General features: G+C 47.9%; 1 protein-coding gene across 1 annotated transcript in view; it reads left to right on the forward strand.

Annotated features, from left to right (window-relative positions):
• Nucleotides 1-8,362: 8,362 nt before the first annotated feature.
• Nucleotides 8,363-19,135, forward strand: part of GPAT3 (glycerol-3-phosphate acyltransferase 3) — a 33,188-nt gene continuing 22,415 nt past the window's right edge. Inside the window, 4 exon segments of the mRNA XM_028743706.2 lie at nucleotides 8,363-8,593; nucleotides 8,595-8,732; nucleotides 8,734-8,925; nucleotides 15,598-15,655. Coding sequence (XP_028599539.2) covers nucleotides 8,378-8,593; nucleotides 8,595-8,732; nucleotides 8,734-8,925; nucleotides 15,598-15,655 — 604 coding nt within the window. The 5' untranslated portion in view covers nucleotides 8,363-8,377.

The following is a 19,135-nucleotide window of genomic DNA, read 5'->3' on the forward strand; positions in this document are numbered from 1 at the left end:
TCTCTGTGCATCTGGGAACCTCTTAAGACACCGTAATCAAATTTTGCATGGTGTTCTGGAGATGAGGAGCAGGTTTTCATCTACATTTGGGTGCCATTTTGAATCAAGGTGGCGGAATGAACCTTTCAAAACGGCACTGATTTTACCCCCTGATCTTAAAACTGCATTTATTTATTTTACTTCTTAGAATTCCTAAACAGTGCTGGGTACAAGGCTGCTGGTATTCAGTTTTACTCTGCAATGGGTTCATTGGACAGGTGGTAGACTCTGAGGCTCTGTAAGAAAACCTGTAGGTTTTTTTTAAAAACAGTCCAAGGTTCAGAAATAGCAGTTCTTTGGAGTCAGCATTTCCCTCTCACCTAATTTAACAACCAGTTATTATACGATGAGAATGCAGACAGTGCATGGACAATGACCTTTAGCATCTTTTATGGCGGAGATTGCCAATAGTTGTGTCATTAAAAGAAGATCACGATTAGGCACATTTTTTTTTATAGCTGAATGATAATTACAAACAAGGTTAGAAGAGATTTTTAAAATTCCACACTGCCTTTACACCTTATACAAGTTTCCTGAAGCAGTTTAGCATGCAAACCTCTGCATGTTACTTAGATGTAAATTCAGCTGTGTTCAATGGACCTTACTCCCAAGTAGTGCGTGTTAGGTTTGCAACCTGAGCATAAAAATCCAATTGAAATAAGTAATGATTATAATCACTGTGAGCTCAGCTTAAGAAAGACAAAGATGTTTTAAATGAACAAACAGCAGCAGCAGACGACGCTAGCAATAATTTAAGATGTACAGTAAAAGTAATTGTAACCTGTTAAGTTGTGGGCAAACATATCAGACAACACAGCGATTCTTCAAACAGCTCTTGTTTATTCAGAGGCAGAACAGAACTGAACTGAAGGGCTCAGTCAGCCTGCTTATATAGAGCTCCAGTACAACAGTTACTGTAGCAACTTTCTAAAACTATCCAATCACTGAATGTCACTTTCGATCCTTCATTTGCATACAAACTATCACTGAACGTCACTTTTGATCCTTCATTTGCTTAACTGTCTACAGTATCCCCCTGCTAGCCCAGGGTGAAAACTTCAGTACATAACATAACCGGCTAGGCCTCTATCCTCTGCAGAGTTAGGTATGCTTAAATTCATTGATTTTTAATGGGCTCAGGTGCAGCTAACTCCATATAGGATCGGGTGTGCATGTTAAAATACTACGCCTGATAGTTGATTCTAAGCATGCTATAGTGCAGGAATGGAAAACATGTGACTCTCCTGATGTTGTCAGAAGTACAACAGCAGAGATCATTCTGTGGGTGATTGAAGGGTTAAGTCAGTTAATCAAGGGGTGGGTGGGTGTTGTGTTGTTTAGCAACCAAGCAGAGTGGCATGTTCTTTGCTGAGTTAGTGTGTGCTCTGATTGGCTACGGTTCTTTGTACGTTTGGTTGTTTACGACCCAACATAATTGACACATGCTGCCAAAACACTTCTCCTGGGCCCCATCTGCACTATACATTTAAAGTAGTAAGGTAAAGGTAAAGGTACCCCTGCCTGTACGGGCCAGTCGTGTCCAAATCTAGGGTTGTGCGCCCATCTCATTTAAGAGGCCGGGGGCCAGCGCTGTCCGGAGACACTTCCGGGTCACATGGCCAGCGTGACGAAGCTGCTCTGGCGAGCCAGCACCAGCGCAGCACACGGAAACACCGTTTACCTTCCCGCTATAAAGCGGTGCCTATTTATCTACTTGCACTTAGGGGTGCTTTCGAACTGCTAGGTGGGCAGGAGCTGGGACCGAAAGACAGGAGCTCACCCTGCCGCGGGGATTCGAACCGCCGACCATGCGATCGGCAAGCCCTAGGCACTGAGGTTTTACCCACAGCGCCACCCGCGTCCCCTTTAAAGTAGTACCATACCACTTTTAAGAATCATGGCTTTGCCTCAATGAATCCTGGGAACTGTAGTTTGCTAAGGGTGCCGAGAGATCTCCATTCATTCCCCTTGTATAGCTCCAGTTCTTATTGTTGGCACCTGTCTTGTCTTGAGGGAAAATGGTGTGAACCTCTGGCGGCAATACAGTTTTCTCCCCAAGACACTCTAGCATGGGCGTAGCCAAGGGGGGCAGTTGCCTCCCCCCAAATCAATAAAAATCAATAAAAATACATAGCAAACTGAGGTTCTTCTCCCCAACGAAAGAGGGCCCCCCCCACAAAAATCCTGGCTACGCCCATGGATCCTAGGAATTGTAGCTCAATGAGGGGAATAGGAATCTACTAACCAAACTCAGCATCCTTAAACTTCAGTTCCAGGATTCTTTGGGGGAAGCTATAACTGTTTAAAGTGTTACCATACTGCTTTAAATATACAGTGCAGATGTGAATCTGGTTGTGGCGCATGCCTTAAGTGCAAGTTAGACCATAGCTGTCAACGTTTTCCTTTTTTTAAGGGAAATTCCCTTATTCCAAACAGGATTCCTTGCAAGAAAAGGGAAAAGTTGACAGCTATGAGTTAGACCTACCCAGTGCTTTTTTTCTCCTAAAAAAATGTTATGGGGTTACTCTCATTTTCCTACTCATATCGAAATACTGGCCTTCAATGAGGCCAAACCTAGATTCACAAAATGTTTAGGGGTATGTGTACCCCTGCGCCCCCCTAGAAAAAAAAAAGCACTGGACCTCTTTGTGATCTCAAGGATCATAAAACTTCATATTGCGATGCAGAAATAAAACCTGCTTTCGACTGAGGTCATTTCCTTTCGTTTCCTGCTATTATTTCATGTCCCTCAAAATACCTTTCCCTTCCCTTCCCTTGATTGATAGAAAACTCTCCCCAGCAGCTCTGCCTTTGACAAACAGCACAGCTGTTTAAATAAGTGAAACTTGAGCTATGGTAGATAAATATCTGCAAGGCAAGGTGGTTTCCCCTGACAAAGATGTGGGGCCTTGAAATGTGTCACTGCACACAAGCACAGCAAGGAACACATAGGAGTACTGATGGCTCACTGCGGATCAGAGCGTGTTTCTGTGACCTTGAAAAGGGAGCTGGTATAAAGTTACATTTTCTCCTTTCTCCCCTCCCTGAGCAGTGCGAATGGCCACTCCGTTGTCCAGGGGAGTCTGCCCATACTACAAATATTGGATACATACACATAGAAGAAGAATTTATTATTTCTGTCACAGACCGGTTCCAGCCCACATACAATATCAAGGAAATCATAAAACACAATAGGGATACATTTGAATTTGCAATTAGGTATAAGAGGGACACTACAGATATAGCAACAGTTTAAAAAATATATAAATTAAAACTTAGTCACTAACAAATAGTCTAAAATTATCATTTAAAGCCTTAATCATTATGATAGCACAGCTTGTTCCCTATGTTTTATGGCAATCACACAGAATTTGGCTACCCTTAATGTGATCTCAGGATCCTTGTCCTCTACCAGGGATTTTAGACATTCATACATACACATACCATATATTTAAAGCATGAGACTTTCCCAAAGAAGAACTATAGTTTACCCTTCACAGAGCTACCATTCCCTTAACAAACCACGGTTTCAGGATTATTTGGTGTGCATATTGGGACGCGGGTGGCGCTGTGGGTAAAACCTCAGCGCCTAGGACTTGCCGATCGTATGGTCGGCGGTTCGAACCCCGCGGCGGGGTGAGCTCCCGTCTTTCGGTCCCAGCTCCTGCCCACCTAGCAGTTCGAAAGCACTCTTAAGTGCAAGTACATAAATAGGTACCGCTTTATAGCGGGAAGGTAAACGGCGTTTCCGTGTGCTGCGCTGGTGCTGGCTCGCCGGAGCAGCTTCGTCACGCTGGCCACGTGACCGAGAAGTGTCTCCGGACAGCGCTGGCCCCCGGCCTCTTAAGTGAGATGGGCGCACAACCCTAGAGTCGGTCACGACTGGCCCGTACAGACCTTTACCTTTTTATGCATTATTCATATGGTTTATTAACTGCTTTACCTATCATGTTTGCAGAGAATTCTCGCCACTCAATATTCCACGACTACTAAGCATGCTTAAGCCAAAACAGGATTTTATTTTATTTTTTAGCTGCAGGGGTGGGTGCGTGGGTTGTCTGCTTAGTTGTTGGGGTTTTTTAGGGGGGTAGATTTGCAAATCTTCGAATTCCACTGAAAATGCTACTACCTCTCACATGTTTCTCAGTGGGGCAGTTTGGGTTGCAATCCTGTCAGCTGGGACTTACTACAGAAGGACTTACTCTAACGCAGTGGGTAAAATGATTGTAATCAAGGCTAGCCACATATCTTGCACTATCCACACCCTCGATACTTAAAACCACTTCTTTAGTCTGACTGATGCAATAGTTACCCGCGTTCATCTGTCACATACTTATGTAATGCGTTAATGCGAGATGTGAAACCCTGCCAATTGCTATCGTTTCTATTTAGATTGAACTTTGCAACAAGTAGGCACCTAGCCTAGTTCTCCAAAGGGGATGGTTACCTTTTGAACTCTCTTACATATTTATCGGAGAGGTAGCTGGCAATTTTAGCTGCTTATTTTGATTTCCCAGCCTCAAAGCCTCTTGGTAGGAACAGGGTTTTCTAGAGCAGTGTTCCCCAACCTTGGGCCTCCAGCTGTTTTTGGACTACAATTCCCATCATCCTTGACCACTGGTCTTGCTAGCGAGGGATGATGGGAGTTGTAGTCCAAAAACAGCTGGAGGCCCAAGGTTGGGGAACACTGTTCTAGAGGAACAAGGAAAGTCACATTAGCACAGTTTAGCCTAGCAACTGCTGGACTGAAGCTTCGAAAACCCCTGTCTATTGGCCATATCTGTGATATAATTTTCCGGTTCCGAAGAATGATGGGCCAGTGGCTCATCTAGTCCAACACCCTGTTTTTGCAGCTGCTACCCAGATGCCTGAAGGAAACCTTCAAGCAGGTCCTGGGCACAAGAGCACATTCCCCTCCTATGGTTTTCCAGCAAACCAGCGTTTGGAATCGTACAGCATTTGGAGAGAGAGCATAGCCATCATGGCTAGTAAGCCATTGATATTATTCTCCATGAATTTGTCCAGTCCTCTTTTCAAGCCATTCACGTCAGTGGTTACTATTGTCTCCTGCGGCACAGAGTTCCATAGTTTAACTATGTCAGGGGTCGGCAAGGTTTACCTCACCTGGGCCGGTTCACTCCAGCGGAGATGATGATGATGATGATACAGTGGTACCTCGGGTTAAGTACTTAATTCGTTCCGGAGGTCCGTTCTTAACCTGAAACTGTTCTTAACCTGAAGCACCACTTTAGCTAATGGGGCCTCCTGCTGCTGCTGTGCCACCAGAGTGCGATTTCTGTTCTCATCCTGAAGCAAAGTTCTTAACCTGAAGCACTATTTCTGGGTTAGCGGAGTCTGTAACCTGAAGCGTATGTAACCTGAGGTACCACTGTAATAATAATAATAATAATTTATTATTTATACCCCGCCCATCTGGCTGGGTTTCCCCAGCCACTCTGGGCGGCTTCCAACAACATAATAATAATTTATATAATAATAATTTATTATTTATACCCCGCCCATCTGGCTGGGCCTCCCCAGCCACTCTGGGCGGCTTCCATAAAAACCAAAAATACAATAAAATATCACATGTTAAAAACTTCCCTGAACAGGGCTGCCTTAAGATGTCTCTTGAATGTCAGGTAGTTATTTATCACTTTGACATCTGCTGGAAGGGCGTTCCACAGGGTGGGCGCCACTACCGAGAAGGCCCTCTGCCTGGTTCCCTGTAGCTTTGCTTCTCGCAATGAGGGAACCGCCAGAAGGCCCTCGGCGCTGGACCTCAGCGTCCGGGCAGAATGATGGGGGTGGAGACGCTCCTTCAGGTATACTGGACCGAGGCCGTTTAGGGCTTTAAAGGTCAGCACCAACACTTTGAATTGTGCTCGGAAACGTACTGGGAGCCAATGCAAGTCTTTCAAGACCGGTGTTATATGGTCTCGGCGGCCGCTCCCAGTCACCAGTCTAGCTGCCGCATTCTGGATTAGTTGTAGTTTCCGAGTCACCTTCAAAGGTAGCCCCACGTAGAGTGCATTGCAGTAGTCCAAGCGGGAGATAACCAGAGCATGTACCACTCTGGCGAGACAGTCCGCAGGCAGATAGGGTCTCAGCCTACGTACCAGATGGAGCTGGTAAACAGCTGCCCTGGACACGGATTTGACCTGTGCCTCCATGGACAGCTGTGAGTCCAAAATGACTCCCAGGCTGCGCACCTGGTCCTTCAGGGGCACAGTTACCCCATTCAGGACCAGGGAATCCTCCACACCTGCCCGCCTCCTGTCCCCCAAAAACAGTACTTCTGTCTTGTCAGGATTCAACCTCAATCTGTTAGCCGCCACCCATCCTCCAACCGCCTCCAGACACTCACACATATTAAAATACAATGATCTGTTAAACGTTAAAAGCTTCCCTAAACAGGGCTGCCTTCAGATGTCTTCTAAAAGTCAGATAGTTGTTGTTCTCTTTGACATCTGGTGGGAGGGCGTTCCACAGGGCGGGTGCCACTACCGAGAAGGCCCTCTGCCTGGTTCCCTGTAACTTGGCTTCTCGCAGTGAGGGAACCGGCAGAAGGCCCTTGGCGCTGGACCTTTTGCTCATCCTGAATCTTCTAACATTCAGCTTCATCGAATGTCTCCAGGTTCTAGCAATATGAGAGAGGGCCTGACCATTTTCTCCCTCCCGCCACACATGCAAAATTTTATACCCTTGGAAGGGGAAAGGCCACAGCTCAGCAAAGTGATGGATTATAACCCGCTGCTTGTCACTGATAAAGATACAAATGGCTTCCTCCTTCAGTGCTCTAGGATGACCAAATTAAGAAGAATCCAGGATTACCTAACTAGGTTAGAGGTCAGGCAGTACATAAAGGCATTTAAATGTTCTCATACCTGCAAGGGTACTTCACTGATCATTTTAAGTCAGCTGTTCTGTGTTGCCTAATCATGTTCTTTCAACCGTTTCCTCAGATGACACCTGGAGTGAGAGAGGCAATATGCGTCTGAAGACCAGGTGTAGGAGGGAAACCGACAGGAGAGTGTGCTGCTGTGCTCATTAAGCATCTGGCGGGTGACAATGGGAATAGAATGCTGGACCAGACGGGCCTTTGGTCTGATCCAGTCATGGTTATTCACAGTGAGGTCAAGTTCCTGGATGACAATACATTTCCTTAAAAAATAGGATTAGACAAATTCATGGGTGATAAGGCCATCCATGGGGGATGCGGGTGGCGCTGTGGGTTAAACCACAGAGCCTAGGGCTTGCCGATCAGAAGGTCGGCAGTTCGAATCCCCGCGACGGGGTGAGCTCTCGTTGCTCGGTCCCAGCACCTGCCAACCTAGCAGTTCGAAAACATGTCAAAGTGCAAGTACATAAAAAGGTACTGCTCTGGTGGGAAGGTAAACGGCGTTTCCATGCGTTGCTCTGGTTCACCAGAAGCGGCTTAGTCATGCAGGCCACATGACCCGGAAGCTGTACGCCGGCTCCCTTGGCCAATAAAGCGAGATGAGCGCCGCAACCCCAGAGTCGGCCACGACTGGACCTAATGGTCAGGGGTCCCTTTACCTTTAAGGCCATCCATGGCCACAACCATTGTAATTATTATCATTATCATTACTATTGAATTTATATACTGCCCTATACCTGGAGGTCTCAGGGTGGTTCACAGAATAAAATCAAAATATAAAAACCACAAAATACATAATCACGGCAATATATGTGAAGACCACTTGTTGGGAATCCCACATGGGCAGGGGCGGAAATAGCTGCTCTGGCACCCGGGGGTGGAGCGAGCATTGAGCGTCCCGGGGGGTGGCGTGGCGTGGCGATGTCATCCCCTCTCAGGGATGACACCCAGGGCAGACCGCACCCTCAGCACCCTGCTTCCTCCGCCAGTGCTGGTGGGGGGAGACATGCTACTGCACTTAGGCCCTGCTTGGGGGCATCCTATGGGTGTCTGGTAGGCCACTGTGAGAACAGAATGTCAGATTAGGTGACATGATACAGTCGGCTTTTCTTCTGTTCTCCAGGACATGTTGCTGAATACACCTGCAGCTGGGGGGGGGGGGCTGACAGTAGTTCCGCCCACTGCCGCCGGTCTTACTCGCGGCCCCCATGGGTGCCAACTTGAATAAGTAGGGGGTGCGACAGGTAAGCCAGATCGATCACAGGACAGGGCGAATCCACACTATTTAAATGGCAATGACTATCAAATGGGGGAAGGGGCTGGGGATGACCGCCTCAACTATTCTATGGGAGTTGGCTCCTAAGCTGAGATCACAATGCGTCCGTGAGCGAACAATCGAAGGGGCGGGATCCCGCCGCGCGCCGGAGCTGCGCCTCGATGGCGCGCCCCCAGGAGCCTTCGCAGGGAGACACCCACGCCGCTCATGAGATCGGGGAAGCTCCGCTCCTCCTTGACCAACCCGAGTCCCAGCTCCGAACACGCCTTCCTGGACGTAGTCTCCCTCCTGCCCAAGCGCTCGCCCGGCGGCGACAGCACCCTCGCCAACAGCAGCCTTGCGCCTTGGGCGCAAAGGAGTTAAGTGGGTGGAGCTGCGCCGCGGCGGAGCCGCGCGGAGAAAGAGGCGGCCTCTCCGGCGCTGCTCTTTGCCCAGCCTTCCCCCGGCGAGCCCGCACGGACGGCTTCCCCCTGCCGAGGCGGGGCGCGGCGAGCCGGCGTCCGGCTCAGGCGCTGCGGCGAGTAGGGCGTCTGGGGAAGCCAGCGCGGCGCCCGCAGCCCTCGGGATGGAGGACCTCCTGGATCTCCTGCTGCGCCTCTTCGGCTTCTGGTTCTCCGCGGTCTTCCTGCTCATCGTGCTGCCCTCCATCTTCGGCGTGTCCTTGGGGATCTCGGAGCTGTACCTCAAAGTCTTGGTGAAGACCTTGGAGGTGAGTCGCGGCTCCGCGCTGCCTGCGCAAAGGGCGACGCGTGCCGCCCCCTCGGGGCTGCCTCTCCGAAAGGAGCAGCAGATCTTCCCTCCCTCTTTCCCGATTTCCCCCAAGGTAACGCTTCGCCGCTTGCTTTCTCCTTGCTGCGCTTTCCCCCCATTCCGCCCCCCCATGCCATAAACAACAGCTGACCTTTCTTGCGTGATTCAGCGGTTTGCAACGCGGAGGAGGGCGTGGACGCCCTCGCACCCGCGATGCTTTTTATTTTTATTTTGCACTTCAATGAAACGGGCCTTTGGGAAGCCCGGAAAGGGTCTTGGACGCGAACAATGGCAGCTCTTTAGGGATCCCCCCCCTCCCTAAAAATCCTAGATTCAGTTCTGTGGAGGAGCGAACGCGAGACTGACCTCCAATTCGTCGCTGCGCCTGTCATTCAGTTCTCCCCAAAAAAATCAATTTTCGCGTTGCATCCCCGGCGTTAGCCAATGGGGGAACGCAGATACGCGCACACCCAAAGATAATAAAGGGCTATAGGCTCGAGAGATGTCTCCTCTGTGTTGTTCCACCGACAGGTTAGTGCATTTAACCCGCCCCGCCCCCCCCCCATAAAATACGCTTTATGCTTATTGATTCTGCTTTGTTGTGAGATTATGTTGGCTTCACTCTAGAATGATGTCTGCAGTGCCTAGGTTAGTTTCTTCTTATGGGGGAAAAACGGCCTACTAGTCTTATTTAAAAGCCTGAAGGACATCCGTTCTCCCCCATGCAGAGCATCTGGGATGCATCCTTCCCATTTAGTGCCTCTACCTCATTTTTGTGTGATTTCTGGTTTCCTTGTTTTTCTAGAGGTTGGTTTTATCCTTATCCTCCCTCCCTGGTGTTATGGGCTACAGCTCCCATCAGTGCTGGCTGGGGCTGATGGGAATTGTAGTCCAAAACATTGGGAGGGCACCAGGTTGGTTAAGGCTGGCTCTCATGATATATATATATATTAAATGCTTTGGACACTTATATATATGCTGACACACAATGGCAGAGTCAAGCCAATAGAAGAAAAGATTGATGGTGAGCCTATTCATGGAGCAGGTTAACAAATACCTTGTCTCCTCTTAACAAAATGCATAGTTGTTGCGGTGGTAAATTCAGTCGCTTGCCAGAGCCACCCAGCCTATTGTCAGCAGCTCCCAAGGCCCGTTGACATCCATCCACCATGTGTGGAATGCAATTGCTCTCCAGAGACTGAAATCTGATCTTCAGGGGCGCGACTAACTCAACGTCCTCTTCTTAAACCGTCCTCCTTGCCTTTCATCGTTGGAAGATGAGTTATGGGATCTTGGTTTATTTTGGACTTGCATCTGGCTATTAATGAATCTTGTTTGTTGGGCAACAAAACCAGGAAGTTAAAGGAAAAGTGCTTAAAGCAAAAGGAGGACAATTTAAGGCTGGAGGTGGACATAAAGAGTTGCCCTTTGGACTCCACTTACTGACTCAAGGTGGAATAGCAAAATACTGTCCTGTAGTATTTTTCTTCATCTGAAGCAGGTTTTAATTAACAGTGCTGGGAGAGAGAATGGACTTTGTTGTCCTTCTCTGCCTGTATAAAGCTGCCATTCAGTTGCCTTAGACCCAGAATTGTGCTTACACTCTTGTGATGAAGTCCTAATTCATCATGCAAAGGGGTTATGCCCACAGTCAGTTTTGTTTTTGGTATAGATGCAAAGGATGCTTCCAGACTGTTGCTCCTTTTGGGTGGGATTCAGTCACATACTGGCCAATTGAGAGGTGCAATTAAAGATGATTTGGAGCTCTCTTGGCAACAACACTGCTTCCCCAAAAGGCTGGTCATTTTGCAGTAAGGGCGTGGTGGGGAAGTGTGGGATGAAACTTGCTTGATCTAATCTCCCCGCAAATCGTGATGACTGCACAATAAACAGGTCATCTGGAAAGGGACCTTGGAGTCATAGTTGTGGTCTGCTGTGTGAAGTGAGTATTGCAAGTTGTGGCATTCCATGAGCATAACAACTTCATTGCACTGGATCTTGCACTGAAGATATAGGGTGGTTTTGTTCTGCGTCAGCTGCAGCATACTTAGATATGCCTTCAAGAGCATCATTCAAAGACTATACTGCTGTACTAAACTTCTTAACATTGCTAAACATCATGACATTGCTGGATCTGAAGGCCTTGTCATGGAACAGTCATGATTAAATGCATTCAACCACTGTCACAAACCTGGAGTTTCCACACCCTGAAACCATTTATCGACTAGTGCTGGGACATTGCAATCCAGGCCTTGGACACGTAAACACACATAAATTGGGAATAAGTTCTGTTGAGATCAGTGGGGCTTTCATTCAAGTCAGTGTGCTTAGGATGATTATGATGATGATTCATTTTGTATACCGCCCTTCACCACAAGGTCACAGGGCGGTTCACAACATAAAAATACACAATTGTGTTGGAGGTGACAAGAATTAGCCAGATGCTGTTCCTCACGGGGTCAACTATGAATAGTAGAGCCTTAAAAACAATCGGCTGTCTCTGTTTACTTTCTTCACGGGGTTGCTATGAGGATAAAATTAGATAGCTCCATAATAAGCATCCCTGGGCTCCTTGGTGGAAGAAAAGTAGCTGATACTGGTTTGATTCCAGGACTCTACACAGCTAAAACAAGCTAGCTGGGAATGAGGGCTAGACGGGGAATGTCAGTGCAAAGAGGAAATGAGGATCTTTGCCGGATCATGCCAAAGGTCCAACTAACCCAGCCTTCTGCTCCCCAATAACCAAGGAGAAGCCTCTGGAGAAGGGCATGAGCAGGGCTTGTAGGACAGTAGAATAGGAGGCATGTGGTTGATTAGTAGAGCCTCCTTCTGGTTCACCAAGAAGAGGTGAAGTTCGCAGGTTGAACCCCTAACATCTCCAGGCCCCCTGCTGAAATCCTGGAGAAATGCTACTTACTAAGCTCGATGGAGATCACCGAAGAATTGATGCTTTTGAATTATGGTGCTGGAGGAGACTCTTGAGAGTCCCATGGACTGCAAGAAGATCAAACCTCTCCATCCTTAAGGAAATCAGCCCTGAGTGCTCACTGGAAGGACAGATCCTGAAGCTGAGGCTCCAATACTTTGGCCACCTCATGAGAAGAGAAGACTCCCTGGAAAAGACCCTGATGTTGGGAAAGATGGAGGGCACAAGGAGAAGGGGACGACAGAGGATGAGATGGTTGGACAGTGTTCTCGAAGCTACCAGCATGAGTTTGACCAAACTGTGGGAGGCAGTGGAAGACAGGAGTGCCTGGCGTGCTCTGGTCCATGAGGTCACAAAGAGTTGGACACGACTAAACAACTAAACAACAAAAGCTCCATGGATGGTTGTCAGACTCAGTAGAAGCCAGCTTCCTGTATTCCCGTGAACAGGTCCTGAGGGTGCTCTAGAGACCCAAGAGTCATAGCTGAGGCCTTAACTCCTTTGCTGTCATAGCTATGTGGGAGTAGGCAAGGAGACAGGTTTGAAAAGGAATGGGAACTGAAAAATATGGGTCAAAACATCACTCCACACAATGGTGGGTAGCCACAATAGCTGTGTTGTACCTCCACCGTTGGAATACCAGCATTTGGGAACTGCAAGTGAAGAGAGTGTTATTGTGCTCAGGAACTGCTTGTGGGCTTCCCACTGTAAGGGTTTGGGTAGCTATTGTGCGGGATGCAGGTGGCGTTGTGGGTTAAACCACAGAGTCTAGGACTTGCCGATCAGAAGGTCGGCGGTTCAAATCCCCGTGACGGTGTGAGCTCCTGTTGCTCGGTCCCTGCTCCTGCCAACCTAGCAGTTTGAAAGCACGTCAAAGTGCAAGTAGATAAGTACCGCTCTGGCGGGAAGGTATGCGGCGTTTCCGTGCGCTGCTCTGGTTCGCCAGAAGCGGCTTAGTCATGCTGGCCACATGACCCAGAAGCTGTACGCCGGCTCCCTCGGCCAATAAAGTGAGATGAGCACCGCAACCCCAGAGTCGGCCACGACTGAACCTAATGGTCAGGGGTCCCTTTACCTTTAGCTATTGTGCAGTGTTCAAAATTTGCCAAGCACATTTTCCACCTGGCTTTTGACCGCTTGTGAAGATGCCTGGGTACCAGCATGGCGCCTGACATCTCCACCATCTGGGGATCATTGGATCTGGACCGTTTTCACACACTAATACCCCATCCTGTAGAATTCTATCAGTTCTATTTTATCTGCACAATCGGAATGAATTTCTGAATCCAAAATGCTTTTTCTGTGCAGCCTGAGCAGGAGCAGTCACCATTAAGAAAAAGAGGTCAGAAGAGGCCAATATATATATGTAGACTGTCCCCGGATCAAGTGGCTTTTCTTCTTTTAAGTTCTCAAAGCTCTTAACCTAGCTCAAGGTTGTCATCTGAACTAGCCTAGCCAGATGTTTAACTGATAATCACAGCCAGTCAATCATTAGAAAAATAAGAATTTAGAGCCGTCTTGCCCCAAAATGGAACATGAGTTTTAGTTGAGTTGTTGAAACCTATTTGATTGAAACTGGTTTGCGCCATCTGTTCCTGTGTACTCTGTGGGGATTAAGTTATTATAGTTGTTAGGTGTTACTTTGTTGAAGTAGTCTGTTGTTTGAAAACCAGTAAGATTACATATTAGGGATGCGGGTGGCGCTGTGGGTAAAACCTCAGCGCCTAGGACTTGCCGATCGCATGGTCGGCGGTTCGAATTCCCGTGGCAGGGTGCGCTCCCGTCGTTCGGTCCCAGCACCTGCCAACCTAGCAGTTCGAAAGCACCCCCGGGTGCAAGTAGATAAATAGGGACCGCTTACCAGCGGGAAGGTAAAGGGCGTTCCGTGTGCTGCGCTGGCTCGCCAGATGCAGCTTGTCACGCTGGCCACGTGACCCGGAAGTGTCTGCGGACAGCGCTGGCTCCCGGCCTATAGAGTGAGATGAGCGGACAACCCCAGAGTCTGTCAAGACCGGCCCGTACGGGCAGGGGTACCTTTACCTTTACCTTTTAAGATTACATATTACTACTACACCTTAAAACCAGTAATTATATTATAAAGTTAACAGGGATGAGGATCAAATGTTACAATCTGCATGCAGGTATCAGATTAATTTCTGCTGAGAAATGCAATCAAAAGATGTCCAGATATTTGCTTTAAAAACTGCCAGCGAGGAAGGAGATTCCAAGCAGAAGTGTTGGTTTCTCAAGAACATCTTTCTCCCCCCTGCTCTACTTCTTCCTCTCCCCAAAACATGAACATATGGGAGTTGTTGGCGTGTCTTTCAATTTTTCATGTCATTGTTGACATACATGAACGGGAGAACCCTTGAGTAGGTGCTGCTGGCTGTTTTTCAAGCTCTTTCCTCAAATCCATTTATAGATCCATCTTCAGACCATTTATCTTGGACTGGTAGCTCAGCCCTCATACCCGGATTGCAACCAGCCGTCTTGCAACGCCCTGTCCCCATAGGTGATGGGAGCAAATACTGTTTAGTCCAGAGGGGCAGGTTCACATTTATGAGAAAGAGGATGGAGACGAAACATTGGGAAGAACTGTTTGACAGTGGAAGAGACGGCTCTTCATTAGAAGGCTTGAAGTTGAGGCTAGATGACCACCTTTTGAAGATGCAGTAGAAATTCCTGGACCAACAGGAGGTTGTTGCTAGCTGCCACAACTTTGATTGGTTGTGTGGTGCTGTCACAGGCGTGTGATCCAACCGATCTATGTGGGAAGCAGATTTCTGGTGGCTACGATGCTCTACTTGCAGAAGTTTCTTTTGAGTTAGGCTGTGGTGACAAGCCTATAGATAGAAAAAGGCAGTGAGCATGAGCTGGGGCTGAAAGAATTGTTTCCTATGAACCTGGCTTGGCATATCTAACTGGGGTGGGGTGCGGGGGTGGGGAATGGCTGTTAATATCAGAAGAATGCTGCCAGTTCAGGGCAAATGCCCATCTAGTCCAGCACTTTGTTCTTACAGTGGCCAAGAAGATGTCCATGGAAAGCCGGCAAAGAGAACAAAAAACTTAAAAGCCACCCTTGACTTCTCTCCAATTCTTTAATTCTGTGGCACAGTAGCAGTTAGAATATGATTGGAGGTGTGGTGCTGTTTTTTGTTTCTATGGCATAGAAAACTTGAGAATGGGGAACTGAATGCTCAAGTAGCTATTAGCTATTAGCGCATTACCATACAGTATTAATTCAAATAAGTATATCCCTTGTTTTCATCTCTTAATGCAACTCCTGAATGGGTAATAGTCACCATAAAACACACACATACAGTCATACCTCCGGTTAAAGTAGCTTCAGGTTGAGCGTTTTCAGGTTGCGTTCTGCGGCGACCCGGAAGTAACGGAACGGGTTACTTCCGGGTTTCGCCGCTTGCGCATGCGCAGATGCTCAAAATGATGTCACGTGCATGTGCAGAAGCGGCGAATCCAGACGCGCAGACGCGGGTTGCGTTCTGCTCAGGATGCGAAAGGGGCTCCGGAACGGATCCCGTTTGCATCCAGAGGTACCACTGTACCAATAAGATGTTAGAAATGATAAAAGGATCTCTTGCGAGCATCTCTTGCAACAACAATATTTAGATCAGGAAGATGAACTAAATCAGAATTAATACTGCACATTTGCCTTATCTGTCCCTTTTCTTCTTTACAAAACAGTGGGCCACGCTGCGTATTGAGAAACAGAGAGAGGCACAGAGGCTTCCTTCTTCAAATGGTAAGGGTTTTCTTAAGAATTAGAACTGTTGCACTATTATAACAAGAATGGCTGTTTGGAAGGGGCGGGGGGGAATGGTCCTGAAATCTGATGTAAAAATCTTACAATACTTGGCTGTCATCTAATGGTGGAAACACTCATGTGAGTCCTTCGAGGGTGTTAAACGAAGTCCTCTGTATGGGGGTCTTGATGTGATAGTCCTGGAACCCTGATTGCATGCCTGACCCACAATTGCCTGTGTTAGTCATTTGGGATGCATAAGTGTGGCTTTTAAGTAAAACAACTTTTGCAATGTTTTCCTTCCTGGACGCTTAGAGGAGGTTCCTTCTTGCCCCAGACGGCTGTTTATAAGCTTGTGCAGATCCATTTGGTTCACGTTGCCCAAACACAGTGGAAATTTTGTTTACTAGTTGCCCTTCCTTTTTATAATTTTGGAAAGTGATGCCAAATTGCAAGCTGAGCCCATGCCCCCTTTAGTGAAGAAGCCTTCTATGTCAGGTTTGTGAAACTACAGCTCACTTCATCCCTGATCATTTGGCATGCTGGCTGTGGCTCATGGGAGTTTGGAGTCTATCAACATTTGGAAGGCTCACGGCTTAGCCACCTCTGATGCAGATGCACCCACTGGGTTCCAGGTAGCTTTAATTAGGAGATTAATCAACCAAACAAACATTTTGTTGATTAAGTGGTGTGGTAGATGTTAAGGTTGGGCTCAAGCAAACATAATACCAAATTTTGGCACTACATAGACTAGCCTTGGGGGATGCGGGTGGCTCTGTGGGTTAAACCACAGAGCCTAGGGCTTGCCGATCAGAAGGTCGGCGGTTCAAATCCCCGCGACGGGGTGAGCTCCCGTTGTTCAGTCCCTGCTCCTGCCAACCTAGCAGTTTGAAAGCACGTCAAAATGCAAGTAGATAAATAGGTACTGCTCCAGCGGGAAGGTAAACAGCGTTTCTGTGCGCTCCTCTAGTTCGCCAGAAGCAGCTTAGTCATGCTGGCCACATGACCCGGAAGCTGTACGCTGGCTTCCTTGGCCAATAAAACGAGATGAGTGTGTTGGGATTCGCAGGATACTGGATAAGTCTGCAGGCTTCAACAGGATGATGCAATACTCTGCTGGGTCAGAGTGACTCAGCAGGAGTGTGATTAGTGTGATTGGCTATCACCTGTTTTAAAAGGAAAGCCTGATAACAGTGGGTGTGGTGGTTGTGCTGTAGTGTGGTGGTGCTGTGGTGGAGAGTATTCGTTTGTAAGTACTCTGTATGGACTGTTTCTTTTGTAAATGCCTGTATATAGCTCACATTAAAAAAGACTGCACTGGAAAAACCTGGAACTCTTAGTGTCTCGCTGAAAGCGCCGCGTGGAATACGCGACAGGGTTATGGGCCCAGCACGCTTCCGCTGCGCAAGAGTACAGGTGGCAGTTATCTAGCCGTGGGTGCTGGAGGTGAGCTGCAGGGATGGAGCAGTCCAGAACTGGCGTGTTGCTGGAGAAGCTGACGGCCACGAACTACAGCATCTGGTCGGTCCGCATGCAACACTTCCTCAAGCGAGAGGGCCTGTGGAAGGTGGTGGAAGATCCACCGCAGCCCTCTGAGGAGGATGAAAGGGATGAGAAAGCTTTGGCTACGATCATCCTTGGAGTGGACGACAGCCAGCTAGTCTATGTAGCTGATAAGGTGACGGCAAGTGAGGCGTGGAATGCGCTCAAGGCTGTCCATGTGCGAGAGACAGCTGGCTCACTGATAACACTGACCAGGAGACTGTACCGGTGTCGGAAGAAACCGGGGGACTCCCTGGTAAACCACCTAAAATTCCTAACAGGCTGTTTCCAGGAGCTAGCCTTAAGAGGGAGGCCTGTGGGGGAAGAGGACAAAGTCTTTATAGTCCTGAGTTCCCTTGATGACAGCTATGATATGCTGGTCAACTCCCTCGAGTCGGTAGAGACTGATAAGCTGACTCTGGAATACGTTACCGGACGGTTGTATGCAGAGGAGGACAGGCGTGCAGAGCGAAAGATGACCTCAGCCCAGCTGTTGGAGCATCCCAGAGGGAACAACAGCCGGCAAGAGCAGAGGTGTCAGGAGCCAGAGAAACAGCCAGGAGGAGCTGCTGCGGACCAGCCGGTGGTCAACAAAGTAAAAAGGTGTTTTTGCTGCAAGTCCAGTGGACATCTGCTGCGGGACTGCCCAAGAAAACAACAAAAACAGCAGAAGCACAAGAGGCAGCAGAGGGAGTCTACCGCTTGGGTGTCTGCAGATGGTCAAGAAAATGAAGAACTGTGGGTTCTGGACAGTGGAGCTTCTCAAACCTTTTGTAAAAGAAAAGCATTGCTAACTGATGCTAGGGCTTCAAACAAAAAACATGTAAGTCTTGCTACGGGCCAGAAAGCTAATGTGGTTTGTGAGGGGGAGGTTGTGTTCCCACAGCTGGGACACACATTCAGGAATGTGTTGTGTGTGCCTAGTTTGCAAAACAATCTCCTAAGCATTCCAGACTTAGCAAAAGCAGGCTTTGAAGTAAACTTTGTGGGAGATCAGTGCCAGATAAAGCAAAATGGGGCAGTGCTGGCAAATGCTAACCTTAGAACTAATATGTATGTACTGCAGTGTGAATCTAGGGTTGCGAATGTGCAAAATGTCCCGACCCATGATATGTGTATTCATCTCCTGCACAGGCGTCTGGCTCATGCTAGCTATAAGGTGCTGAACAAAACATTGGAGTTGTGTGGGGGGATGAAAAACATTAAAAGTTGTGATAATTACTTAGACTGCAATATCTGCAAGGAGGTTAAAAGCAGGGCTTGCCCAGTAGCAAGAGCAAGCCAGAGAGAAACCAAAAAACCACTGGAGTTGATTCATGCTGATGTAACTGGTCCTTTTCCACCAAGTGTCTCCCATAACAAGTACTGTTTGATCCTAGTGGATGACTATTCTAGATTTGGCTGGGTCTATCCATTAAAGCAAAAGTCTGACGTTGCCCAAACTTTGAAGTTTTGGGTAAGAAGGGTAGAAAGGCAACTTGGCGAAAAGGTGTGCTCTATTCAGACAGACAGGGGAGGAGAGTTTATGGCAAGCTCCCTAAGAAACTGGTTGCGTTCCCAAGGGATTAAACATAGGCTTACCAATGTGGCGACGCCTCAGGAGAACGGGGTAGCAGAGCGTAGGGGAGGTGTCTTGCAGACACAAATGAAAGCATTGTTAGCAGATGCAAATCTTCCAATTAAGTACTGGGCTGAGAGTATTAAGACCGCAAATTATATTGGGAATCGCTTGTGGTCAAGGGTACTAGATGACATACCCTATAAAATTCTCTATAATAAAAGTCCCAGTTTGCAACATTTGAGAATCTTTGGGACAAAGGCATGGGTTGACATACCTGTAAAGAACCGAAGAAAAGGTGGGAAAAGGGCACAGCAGTTGCTATTTCTTGGGTATGAAAGTGGTACGAAAGCCTATAGGTTTGAAGATGATAAAAATCT

The sequence above is a fragment of the Podarcis muralis genome, chromosome 9 (assembly GCF_964188315.1).
Source record: "Podarcis muralis chromosome 9, rPodMur119.hap1.1, whole genome shotgun sequence".
Lineage (NCBI taxonomy): Eukaryota > Metazoa > Chordata > Lepidosauria > Squamata > Lacertidae > Podarcis > Podarcis muralis.